A 12,379-nucleotide genomic window follows, 5' to 3' on the forward strand; every position below is an offset into this window, starting at 1 on the left:
TTCTTTCTCCACAGATGCTGCCAGACCTGCTGAGCTTTTCCAGCAACTTCTGCTTTTATTCCTGATTTCCAGCATACGCAGTTCTTTCGGTTTTTATACAAATGCAAGTTGCTTTTGTTGCAGGTGCTTGAGAGGGGAAGTTTGAATTGAAAGTTGATGGCTCTGAGATGTGCGCAATTTCTCTCTAACAGGGAGAGGCCAGCAGCGATTCCCATTAATATCCGAAGTATTGACGATACTTCAAACTTTGACGAATTTCCTGAGTCGGACATCTTGCAGCCAGGTATGAAGGAATTACATTCACTGCACATTAAATCCTTCACTTGGGAATCTGAAACATGCCATGTTTTAAATGTTAAATTAAAGGCCAAATGTTTTAAAAGCATGAAGGAATCTCTGGCACAATTGTTAAGGTTTGTCATATGCATATTATACAACTAGTCCTTTCTTTTTAAAGAAAGGAATTGATTGTTTTACCTGGTTTATAACTTTATTTCTGTACGTCAGAGGTATAGAGGTTTTACAAGCTTCGAAGGAGGCTGTTCGGCCCATTGTGTCCATGCTGGTCATCAAACATCCATCTGTTCTAATCCCATTTTCCAGCACGTGGCTTTGTATACTGTGGTGTTTCAAATGTTCACCTAAATGCTACTCCAATGTTTTGAGCATCTCTGCCCCTACCACACCTTTTTTGGCAGTGAGTTCAACATAGCCACCGTACTATAAATGAAAAAGACTTTCCTTCAGTCCTGTCTAAACCTCCTGTTCCTAACTTTAAAACTGTGATCCCTGGTTATTGAGCCCTCTACAAGGGGGAAAGGTTTCTCCATATCAACGCTGTCTATGCACCCCCCCCCTTTTAATTTTGTACACCTCAGTCAGATCCCCCTCAACCTTTCCTGCTCTAAGGAAAACCACCCAGCCTATCTAAGTCTCTCTAATTTATAGATCTATTCCAGCCCAGGCAGCATTGTGAGGAATCTCCTCTGCACCCTCTCTAGTGCAATCACATCCTTCCTATAGTGTGGTACCAGAACCCCACAGTACTCCCAGCTGTGGCCTAATGAATGTTATAGACAGTTCCATCATAACCTCCCTGAGTCTTGTATTCAAGGCCTTGATTAATAAAGGCGGATATCCCTTAACCACCCTGTCTACCTGTCCTGTTGCCTTTAAGGTTGGATATTTGTGGTACTTTCACAGCTTTATGAGCAGTTCTTGGCCTGTTTCCATGCTCTATTACTCTGACTCTATAGCTGTCTGCCTGTTGTTGCATCTTTAATCGTTCGTACATTCCTGCATTCTAGAAATTGCAGAAGCAGGATATGGAGAACTGTGTTAGAAAGGAGAAGCAAATTTCGATTGATTTAAGATGCAAATTCTGGAATCTGTTTCAAGTCACTGCCCCGAGGATTATTGAAGGTTTTATCAGTGTCTGCCTAACTTTTCAAACTTCACATAAGCAGAGCGATAGGAATAAACAAAAGATGACATCTCCGATCAGACACTGAATTGTAGGTGTGAGGCCTTGTTCAGAATCTGTCCGAGTTTTAAACTGGAATCAGGCAGGTTTTATTCCGAAAGCAGGAATTTATAAAATGCCACACTGACTAATCTCTCTGCCCTTGATCTCTCTGCCTATAAACTCTCTGCCTGTGTGCTCTTCTCTCACTTCACCTAACGAAGGGGCTGCACTGCGAAAGCCTGTGATTTCAAATAAACCTGTTGGACTATAACCTGGTGTCATGTGATTTATTTTTTTTGACTTTCAGTAACAATCTTAAATAAACGGTTGGCCTAATGGTGACCAATAACCTCTGCCATTTGACCTGGCTGCTTCCCTAATGTCCCTCCGGGAGGGAAATCTGCCATCCTTACCTGGTCTGGCCTCCATGTGACTCCTGACCCACAGCAATGGGGTTGACTCTCAGGCGCTGGCCCAGCCTGGATGAATGATTTTATTTGAAGGCTAAGCAGCCGTAGGGTACTTCCTTCAAAAGAAGGCTCACTGTTAGGTCGATGTAAAAGTGGCCGTGACCTCGTTGAGGAGAAACCGCTTGAGTTGGCTTCTTGTGGGTGACCTAATACTTATTTTGCAGCCGACTCAGCCGCTAATGTAGGTGTTAGTGAAATTATAGATTGTACTTCTTCAGGTGGAGACTAGTCCAAGTTTGTGATTCTGTTTATAACTGATTGGTAGTTGTTGCTGAATCAGTAATTAATTTTAAATCTGAGCCCAATCATGTGTTTCTTTTAAGTGAAGGTAAACGTGTGGAGCTAGTATCTCAGTGAACATTTGGTGCTCAAACTCCAAGGGTTAAGTAACTTCCTCCTCTTCCTATTGTTCATTGGCTGTGCGGCCTTTTGGAGTGTCCCGAGGATGTGAAAGGTGCCATATCAATGCAAGTTTGTTCATTTAGTTAACTCTAACTCATTAGACCTACTATTGGCCACATGAGAGTCAGCAGCACAGGAGGAAGAGGAGGAGGAGGAGGAATGGTATGAGCTGATGAGCTCTTGCAAACGGCCAGTATTAGTATAATGGGTCAAATGGCCTGCTTCAATGCTATAACCGCTCCGTCATTCAGTGTTGTGTTGGTGCAAAGTCCTTTAGTTGAGGCTAAATGTGTCTCCTTCCTTTTTTTGTTTGTTATCTCAGCGCCCAACATGACTGACACGGATTATAAATCTAAAGACTGGGTCTTCATTAACTACACCTACAAGAGGTTCGAGGGCCTGACTGCTCGGGGAACTATCCCATCATACATGAAGGTGGGGAAATCCTGAAGACTGCTGGAGGGTTACAATGACCTGTGTGTGCGTGTGCACCTCTCTCTTCCCCTTTCCTCTCCTCCCACCTCCACCCTGAGGACTCACTGTTACACATCCCCCAAACTCCCAGGTCAACCAGAGTTCTGCTGGATTACAGTTCCCTGCAGCTCAGTATCTACTTTTTATTTGAACTTGTTCGTAGAACAAAGAACGCTGCATCTTGCATGGATTCACTCCCTCAATGATGGATTAAAACCAGCGGCCACTGTTGGATATTTTTAATTTAATGTGTGTGTGTGTGTGAGCGTGTGTGTGCATGTGTGCTGTTGGGATGCAGTGTTCCGATATGTGGCTGTGTTTAAGCTGCATGTGCCAGCGAGTGTGGATGGAGGGCTTGCAGTTTCTACCAAGAGTTGTGAAATCTGGTGGAATGTTGCACCATGAGTGTGCATTTGCGAGATTGTGATTGTACTGAAGCTGTGCAGCACCTGTAAGGAATAGACTATAAAACCCGACTGCGCACACCCCACCCCAGCCCCACCGATTTGAAATTCCTTGTCTGCCTTCGATTCTGATGGGCTCAAGGCTCTGGGCTCGATACCTGAACCATGACCCAGATGGGCACTCCTGAGGTGCCATTTTCTGGATGAGATGTTACACAGGAGGATCCAGTCTGGCCTCTGACCTTAGCCAATAAAGATCCTGTGGTGCTACATTGAGGAAGAGCAGTGGTGCTTCCCACTAAAGTCCTGGATCAGTATTTTATCTGTTGATTGACATGGCAGAAAGCAAATCTGGTCATTTGCCACATTGCTGTTTGTGGGAGCTTGCTGTGCACAGATTGGTTGGGATGCTACCCACATTACAACAGTACTCCCCATCCTTCATTGATTGATTGAAATGTCCTGGAGAGTTGAAAGGTGCTATATAAATACAAGACTGTGTTTCCCACTTTCAGCTCTCCCCACACTGTCAGTTCCCTCTAACACAGAATTTACTTCTCTCTGTCCCTCTTTCTGTGGAGGGACAGCAGCGAGTTCAATGTCACCTCAACACTAAACTCATCGCCTGCCGTTTTTGTGTAATTGCATCAGGGAAGCTGCTGTTTGCAAATCACCCTGGACTCTTGCAATATTATCTCCCCATGTAATTAAACTACCAGAGCCAATTTGGACCTATTTGGACTGCAAAGAAATCCTCACCGAATATATTGTGTGTGTGTGTGCGCGCGAGACGGACCAGCAAAGATGCCAGTGTGTCTGCCTGTGTGTGGACCCGGTATCCTGTGTGTGTCTGTGTGTGTGTCTGTAACCTGTAGAAGTCTTGTTGCCAGGCCCTTTAGATTGAGTCAGTATCTTCTGTTACTCTGTGTGACATTGTGCCACTTTCTCGCGTAGCAGACTTCCTTTTTCTTCTATTTTTATTTTAAAAGCAAACCAAAGATCTTTGTTGTTGGACATGAAGTTTTGTTTCTGAGGATGACTTTGTTCTTGGAATCCTACAAATCAGTTTTGGGAACATTCTTTACTGAGATGTTGTACTTTTTTTTAAAGTTGAATAATAAAGCTGTTTTCTGACAGTTCTCTTTTAATTGTTTGGAGTAATGTGATAAACTACAGCTCTTATTTTCTGCCACATGTCACCACTTTCTTTGCCCTTTTCCAATTCCTTCCCCCTTTTTTTTTTTTTCTTTCTACTGTCCCTCACCTTTCTCTTTCCCCTTCTCTTCCTCCGGCACTCCATATAAATACAGTGGATACAAGAGGGGGGAAAGGGGTGCTGTCAGAGCCTGGGTTTGTTCACTGATGCTGTGTTAAAATCCTGGAATTTCCTCCCTAAGGGCATTGTGGGTCAACCTACAGCAGGTGGACTGTAGCAGTTCAAGAAGGCAGCTCACCACCACCTTCTCAAGGGGCAACTAGGGATAAGCAGTATATGCTGGCCGAGCCAGTGATGTCCATGTCCCATAAATTTAAAAAAGAAACTTCTCCCTTCCTCCCGAACCCCTCCACTTTCCCGTGAAGTGGTTGGATTTTTATTGCTGGGGTGTGGGCATCACTTAGTGTAATTGTCCCTTGAGAGGGTGGTGGTGAGCTGCCGCCTTAAACCGCACCTCTCCATGTGCTGTAGGTTGACCTATTTCCAAATCAGGATGGTGAGTGGCTTGGAGGTGGTGGTGTTCCCATGCATCTGCATCTGCTGCCTTTGCCCAGGTAGATGGAAATGGTTTTGGGTTTGGAAGGTGCTGTCTGAGGATTCTGGTGAATTTCTGCAGTGCGTCCTGTATCCTGCTACTGAGCAGGAGTGATGCTGGATGTAGTGCCAATCAAGTGGGCTGCTGTGGCCTGATTTCTCCTGCAATGAGCACTAAAGGCAACCAGAGAATCCCTACAGTGTGGAAACAGGCCATTCAGCCCATCAAGTCCACACTGACTCTCCAACCATCTCTTTAACTCTGCATTTTCCATAGCCAATCCACCTAACCTGCGCACTTTTTTGGACTGTGGGGGGCAGAAAAAAAACTAGAGCCCTGGAAGCAACCCACGCAGATACAGGGAAGAACATGCAAACTCCAGTTGCCCAAGGCTGGAATCAAACCCAGGTCCCTGGGCCTGTGAGGCAGTAGTGCTAACCACTGAGCTGCCTTCCTCATTTGTCTAGCAACTATGGGTGATTAATGGACTATGCACTTAGGAAAGAAATTCTGCCAACCCTCCAGTTTGACCTGTGTCTCCAAGAATTGGAAACTAATTTCTAGGCGATTTCTGGAAATTTGTTAGAAATCTGGGGAAATATAAGTTTGAGCCTCAACTCTGAATTTTGTTCATTTTACTTTGAACGTTCCTTCTGCTTTTTAGTTACAAAAATGATTTGGTTGATGAGAGAACAAGGCAGTTTGCAATGAAGATTCTTTTCCTTTCCAAATTAGCTGCAGAACGGTAGAGCATCTACAGGATGGACCTGAGCAGTGACCTATTTCAGTGCGAGTGGGAGCAGAGGTGGGGGATTATTGTGTGAGTCCTCCCTGATTGACATCCAAGAGCAGTTTGCAACCTTACCTTCAGGAAATGTCCACCAAGCCAGGCCCCGGTTTGTGTAATTAACTAGATCCGATTTGTGCCTTTGTCAGTGTTTCATTTTCTGTAGAAACACCAGTGAAGTCAGTACAGAATTCAGCCAAGCCCTTGACAAATCATCTTGGAGGACTTGGAAAAAGTTGCATTATTCCTTGACGCCAGCAGGGCACCATGTTGAGATAACAAGATGTAGAGCTGGATGAACACAGGCCGAGCAGGAAAGCTGACGTTTCGGGCCTAGACCCTTCTTCAGAAATCTGAAACCTTTCCACCCACTAGATATTTACTGTTAAATTTTATAATGAAAACAGGAACACAACTGAATAAATGGATATTTTTCATTAAACGTCAAAGCAAAATTCTGGTGTAATTCTCAAACGACGTGGGTCCTTGACTGTCAGATCATGGCCATGGAATCAAACAGCACAGGAAACCCCTCAGCCCATTGAGTCTGTACTGCCAGAAATACCATACCATCTACACTAGTCCCACACTCCAACACTAGGCCGTGGTCTTGAATGTTATGTCACATCGTGCTCAGCCAGCTTTTTAAAGGTTGTGAGGGTTCTCTCCACAACTCCCCTCCCAGGCAGTGCATTCCAGAACCCCACCACTCTCTGGCTGAGAAATGTTTTCCACTAAACCTCCTGCCCTTCACCTTAAGGTTATGCACCCTTGTTATAGACTCTTCCATTAAGGGGAACAACTGCTTTCTATCTACCATGTCCATGCCCTCCATCATCTTATACGCCTCGATCAGGAACCCCACAACTTTGTGCTCTAAAGAAAACAGCCTGAGCTTATCCAGCCTCTCTTCGTTGCTAAACTGCTCCATCCTGGTGAATGTCCCCTAAACACCCTCCAGGGCAAACACATCTTTCCTGTAGTGTGGTGACCAGAACTGCACCAGTGCTCTAGCTGTGGCCTAACCAAAGTCCTGTACAGCTCCAACATGACCTCCCTGCACTTTTACAAATCTCTGTCACAGTTGATGAAGACGTGTCCTGTACGCCTTCAGCACCACCCTATTAACCTGTTCTGCCACCTTCAGGTATCTGTGAACAAGCATCCCAAGATCCCTCTGTCCCTCTAAACTGCCACATGACGGTAAGAAATAGGAACAGGTATAGGCTGTTCAGCCCTTTGAGCCTGCTGTGCCATTCAAGAGGACCATGGCTGATCCACTTTCCTGCCCTTTCCCTGTAACACTTGATTCCCCGCCTGATCAAGAATCTATTTCTGCCTTAAATATACACAAGGACTCTGCCCCTACAACTTTCAGTGGCAAGGAGTTCCAAAGACACTCCATGCTCAGTGGAAATCACTCCTCATCTTGGTATTTTAAATTGGTGCTCCTTTATTCTGAAACTGCGCCTTTTGGTCCTAGACTCTCCCATGTGGGGAAACATCCCCTCAGCATTTGCCCTGTCAAGCCCCTTAAGAATCTTGTGTATTTCAATGAGATCACTTCCCATTCTTCTAAACACCAGTGAGTTGAGTCCCAACCTGTTTAGTCCTTGCTCACAAGACAAGATCATCCTGGAGAACCTTTTCTGAACGGCCTCCAGAAGAATGATATCTTTTGTGAGATACCTAAACTGCCGACAGTGCTCCAGATGTAGCCTCACCAGCACCTTGTCCAGTTACAGTAAGTCTTCCCCACTACTCTAACCCCCTTGAATTGAGGGCCAACATTCCATTAGGCTTCCTGGTTACCTGCTGCCTCTGTGTGCTAGCTTTCTGTGTTTCATGCACAAGTAACCCTCCCAAGTCCCTTTAAGGGAACTGCAGAAAGCTGCAGCACAATTTAAACAATACCCTGTTAAGATGGTGAAAATACACCATAGTGCTATTACTGAGGAAGGGAGTTAGAATCATAGAATCCTCAGTGTGGAAACAGGCCATTCAGCCCAGCCAGTCCACACCAACCCTCCAAAGAATATCCCACTCAGACCCATTCCCCCAAGCCTGCATTTCCCACGGCTAATGCACCTAACCTACACATCCCTGAACACCATGGGCAATATAGCATGACCAATCCACCCAACTTGCTCATCTTTGGGAGGAAACAGGAGCACCCAGCAGAAATGCACGCAGACACAGGGAGAATGTGCAAACTCCACACAGACAGTTACCCCGAGGCTGGGATTCAACCCAGGTCCCTGGCTTTATGAGGGAGCAGTGCTAACCACTGAGCCATGCCATAGTTTTATGGTCATCATTGGTGTCTTATTTCCAAATTTTATTGAATTCAAATTTCACCATCTGCTGTGGTAGGATTCAAACCCAGATTCCCAGACCATTTCCTGGGTCTCTGGATTAATTGTCCAGCGATAATACCATCAGGCTGTCACCTCCACATACTCTTACCCTCTCCAGTAGCTTGTATAAAGCTGACTTCCTGCTGCTTCAGTGGGCATTTAAATGACAACCAGGCTGGTGTGGATTGAAGTCATTGTAACCAAGACCAGGAAAGGACCACAGGTTACCAACCAGAATTTTAATACCCATTTGAAAGTTTTCTGGTCATTTTTACTGGTAGTCAAAGGAGGACCCAGTTTCACAGAGTGCTGTAGATCAGAGGGAGGGAACTGCAGTGTTCAGGATTCGATCTCCAACTTTGTACCACCCCTGAATGATATACCTCACTGATTGGATGTCACAAAGGTAAGGCAATCATATCGCTAGCCTGGTAATCCATAGACCTCAGTATTGTTTCTGAGGGTGTGGGTTCATATCCCAACCTGGCAGATGGTGGAGTTTGAATTCAAATAAAATCCGGTGTTAAAAATCTAATTATCATGAAACCATTGTCACAAAATTCTGACCGGTTCCCTACTGCCCTTTAATGCAATGGCCTAATATTTTGTACATTACAGTGCACCATGTTGTCCTATCCCACAGACCCAGCACAGGTTATATACAGTCACGAGGGTGATGCCTTGGGAATTCTGAACATTGACGCTGAACCCCTCTGCATTAGGTCAAACATGGACAAGGAAACCTCCTCCTGCTTATCACATACCATCCCTGGAGGAAGCACTGACAGTGGGAGTTTGTGTCCACCACCAAGAGTGGCTCGGCAGCTGTACTACTGATCGAGCTGGTCGGGTCCTAAAGGACATAGCTGCTAGACTGGGTCTGCGGCAGGTGGTGAGGGAACCAACAAGAGGGAAAAACATACTTGACCTCATCCTTAACAATCTGCCAGCTGCAGATGTATCTGTCCATGACAGTATTGGTAAGAGTGACCACCGCATAGTCCTTGTGGAGACAAAGTCGTGCCTTCACATTGATAGTACCACATAACACGATGGAAGTTATTATCACCGTGCTAAAAGGGACAGACTTTGAACAGATCAAACAACTTCAAGACTGGGCATTCACAAAACACTATGGACCATCAACAGCAGCAGAATTGGGATTGTATCTGGCACATAGGAAGATGGTTGTGGTTGTGAAGGTCAGTTGTCTTGCCTCCAGGAGTTCTGCAGGGCAAATATTTTCTAATCAACCTGCTCTGTGATGTTATTTACACGCCTGTGGAGCAGGTGAGTCTTGTATCTGGACCTCCCTGGCTCAAATGTAGGGACACTACCACTGCATCACAAGAGCTGTAGTTTTTTTTTAAAACCTAATTTTCCAATCAACCTGTTATTGCACACCTCTGGAGCTGTTGGGACTTGAACACGGACCTCCTGGTCCAAGGGTGGGGACACTACCACTGCACCATAACAACCCCAGATTGTCAGGGGTGGTGTCCTGGGCCCAGCAACCTTCAGCCACTTCATGACCTTCCCTCATGTCGATTGTTATAGAAGTCCACCTGGTTCACTATTGTCATAGAGTTGAAGGAATTCTGCCATTTTCACTTGGTCTGGCCTACATGTGACTCCAGGCAGCAATCTGAGTTGTAGTATTCCAGTTGTGGTTTGACCAGTACCTTTTGTATAGTTTTAGCAAAACCTCATCATTTGTATACTCCATTCCCCTCAAAATTAAGGCCAGCATTCCATTTGACTTTACTGAGCTGTTAATCTTGGGTGCTAGTATTTTGTGGATGAGAATTCCCAAATCCCTCAGTACTGCAGCTTCCTCTGGTCTTTCTCCATTTAAATAATATTCAGCTCCTCTATTCTTCCTGCCAAAGGGCATTACCTCACATTTCCCCGTATTATATTGCATGTGATGTGTTTCTGCCCACTCATGTAACCTGTTGATATCACTCTTCCTTTGTATTGTCCTCTGTGTGCCTTCCCACCTACCTCTGTACTGTAATCAAACTTGGTAATGGCTGCAGAACTGAAGTAGGGTTTCAAAATTAGTTCCTTGAAATAAGGTAATAAAGTGAGATCCTAAATGCCTGTTCCAGTTTTTAAAAAAAAAACATGGCTGAACAATGTGATGGTTCATTTGCGGTTTAAGGGATCTTGTGATGCTCATGTTGACTGACTTTAACACCGTTATGATATTGTTTGCACCACAACACTCATGCAACCAGGTGACAGACTGAGGATTATATGTGATGTGGAGATGCTGTTGGACCAGCCTGGACAAAGAAATCACACAACACCAGCTTATAGTCCATCAGGTTTATTTGAAATCACAAGCTTTTGAAGCACTGCCTCCCTCATTAGGTGAAAAGTAATATCCAGAAAGGGACAATATTTTCCAGGCTGCTGGACTGTCACTTTTCCAGGGTGAAAGGGGAAGTTTTAAGCCCCTATTTGTAGATTCTCAAAGAATGTGCCAACTTTTAGTTGATATTTTTGGTTCAGTAAATTCTGGAGATAAGCATGAAAACTACAACTGAAGCAGTTTAGGGAAATGGAGCAGAGCTATGTTGATGATGGAGCACAAGTTAATCAATAGCTATTTCAATCCATTAACCTGAACAATCCATATTTATAATACAGTTAACGTTAGAAAAGGTTAGTGTCAGACATCTTGTGTGTCTTGGATCACAGGGTGTATCCAAGTGGTTCTTTTTGAATTTGGTTAAATATAGTTAAGAGAAGACTCGAGAATAGCAATTTGCTTAAATATGAACATTTATTGAGTAATAATAAAAGATGGAAAAGGAAGGAAAAGAAAGCCCCATGCCGTCCTGCCCGTTGGGGACCCCTCGATAACGGCTGGTCTGGAGGTTTTGGTTTGTTCCTGGCACTGTTCAGAATCCTGGTCCAAGGTGAAGTCCGATGACTTGGAATGAAGCTCCTTCCCTTATACAGTGTAACAAACACCCAGTACAGAAAAGCAACTTTGATTATGCCGTCTTCAGCATGTACAGAAATGTTCACAGGATTCATGCAAGGCCGCACGGCTTGTGGAATATCATCAACAATTTTAGTCCTTCAGCCCATCCTATACACCAAGTCACTTCACAGGGCAGTTATTAAACACATTTAGCACCACAGCAGCAGACATTAACACAAGTCGTTCAAAGCTTAGTCAGCAAATAGGATTTTAAAAAGCATTTTGTTTTTGCAGTCTTAAATGTAATGTGGAAGTTGCTCACTAGGCAAAGATAGACTGGTATTGAATGTTCACTAGGCTGATTCCACATATGAAGGGAGTGTTTTATGACGAGATATTGAGTAGATAAAGCCTGTACTCACTGGGGTTTAGAACAATAAAAACAAAACAAATCTTAACTTCCTTGATTATCCATGGTTCATTCATCCCTTCCTAGAATCCTTCTGCCTGACTGGACTGTGTCTTTGCTATGAGCCATGAACTATTTTCATAAATATCTGCTATTAATCCTTGACCATTTTGCTGCTAAACTGCTTTGCCAGTCCACTCCAACCAGTACTGCCTTTATTCCTTTGTAATCAGCCTTAAGCAGCTTAGCCCCATTGTTTCCAACAGAAGTTCCTCCCTCTCACAAAGAATGCTAAATTCTACTATGCTATAGTCACTATTTCCAAGGGGATGACATTGACATTTTACTCAGCTAGCAGGCAGCTGTGTAAACACTACTTCCAATGAGCGTGGAGTTACTCATTTTCAAAAACATGCACTAATCTTTGGTTTTCCAAAGAGGAGTTCTTTACTTTTGTTATGGACCAAAATAAGGACAGAATTTAAAGAAAAAGAAGAAAAATTCTGGCGGGAAGGCAGTGGGGGGCAAGAGATGGTGGAAGGAGAGTGGTGGGGGGTCAGGGCGGCATGCTCCTGAGACAAGATTACTGATCCTCATTACTGACCTACTTTATCTTAACACATAATCCTCCACTTTAACAGAATCAGGATTTAGGTTCTCGTTTGGGAAAGTGACATTTGTTTCATACAATTAACCAAAATTCAAAATTGATTGAAAAGCAGTGGTCGGAAGTGATTGCACCGGAATTTTAAAAGAAGCAAAAAAAAAAAAAAACAAAACAACCACAACACAATTCTACTCTGACCCTGTAATGTTTGGCACCATAAACTGGTTGCTAGTGCAAGAAATTTGCAAAATGGCATTGGGTGTAAGAGGTCTAGAGCTGGTTTTCAACATCTACAAATAAAAAAATTGTGCCATCTCC

At 44.2% G+C, this 12,379-nt stretch overlaps 1 protein-coding gene across 4 annotated transcripts in view; it reads left to right on the forward strand.

Annotated features, from left to right (window-relative positions):
- LOC109933610 (serine/threonine-protein kinase 38-like) overlaps positions 1-4,363 on the forward strand; it is a 98,472-nt gene extending 94,109 nt beyond the window's left edge. For all 4 annotated transcript variants that reach the window (XM_048607729.1, XM_048607728.1, XM_048607727.1 and 1 more), the window contains 2 exons: positions 192-283; positions 2,660-4,363. In XM_048607729.1, the coding sequence (XP_048463686.1) occupies positions 192-283; positions 2,660-2,787 (220 nt within the window). In that variant the 3' untranslated portion in view covers positions 2,788-4,363. The remainder of the gene's footprint in view (positions 1-191; positions 284-2,659) is intronic.
- Positions 4,364-12,379: the final 8,016 nt, after the last annotated feature.

This window comes from Rhincodon typus, chromosome 18 (genome assembly GCF_021869965.1).
Source record: "Rhincodon typus isolate 14 chromosome 18, sRhiTyp1.1, whole genome shotgun sequence".
In the NCBI taxonomy this organism is placed as follows: domain Eukaryota; kingdom Metazoa; phylum Chordata; class Chondrichthyes; order Orectolobiformes; family Rhincodontidae; genus Rhincodon; species Rhincodon typus.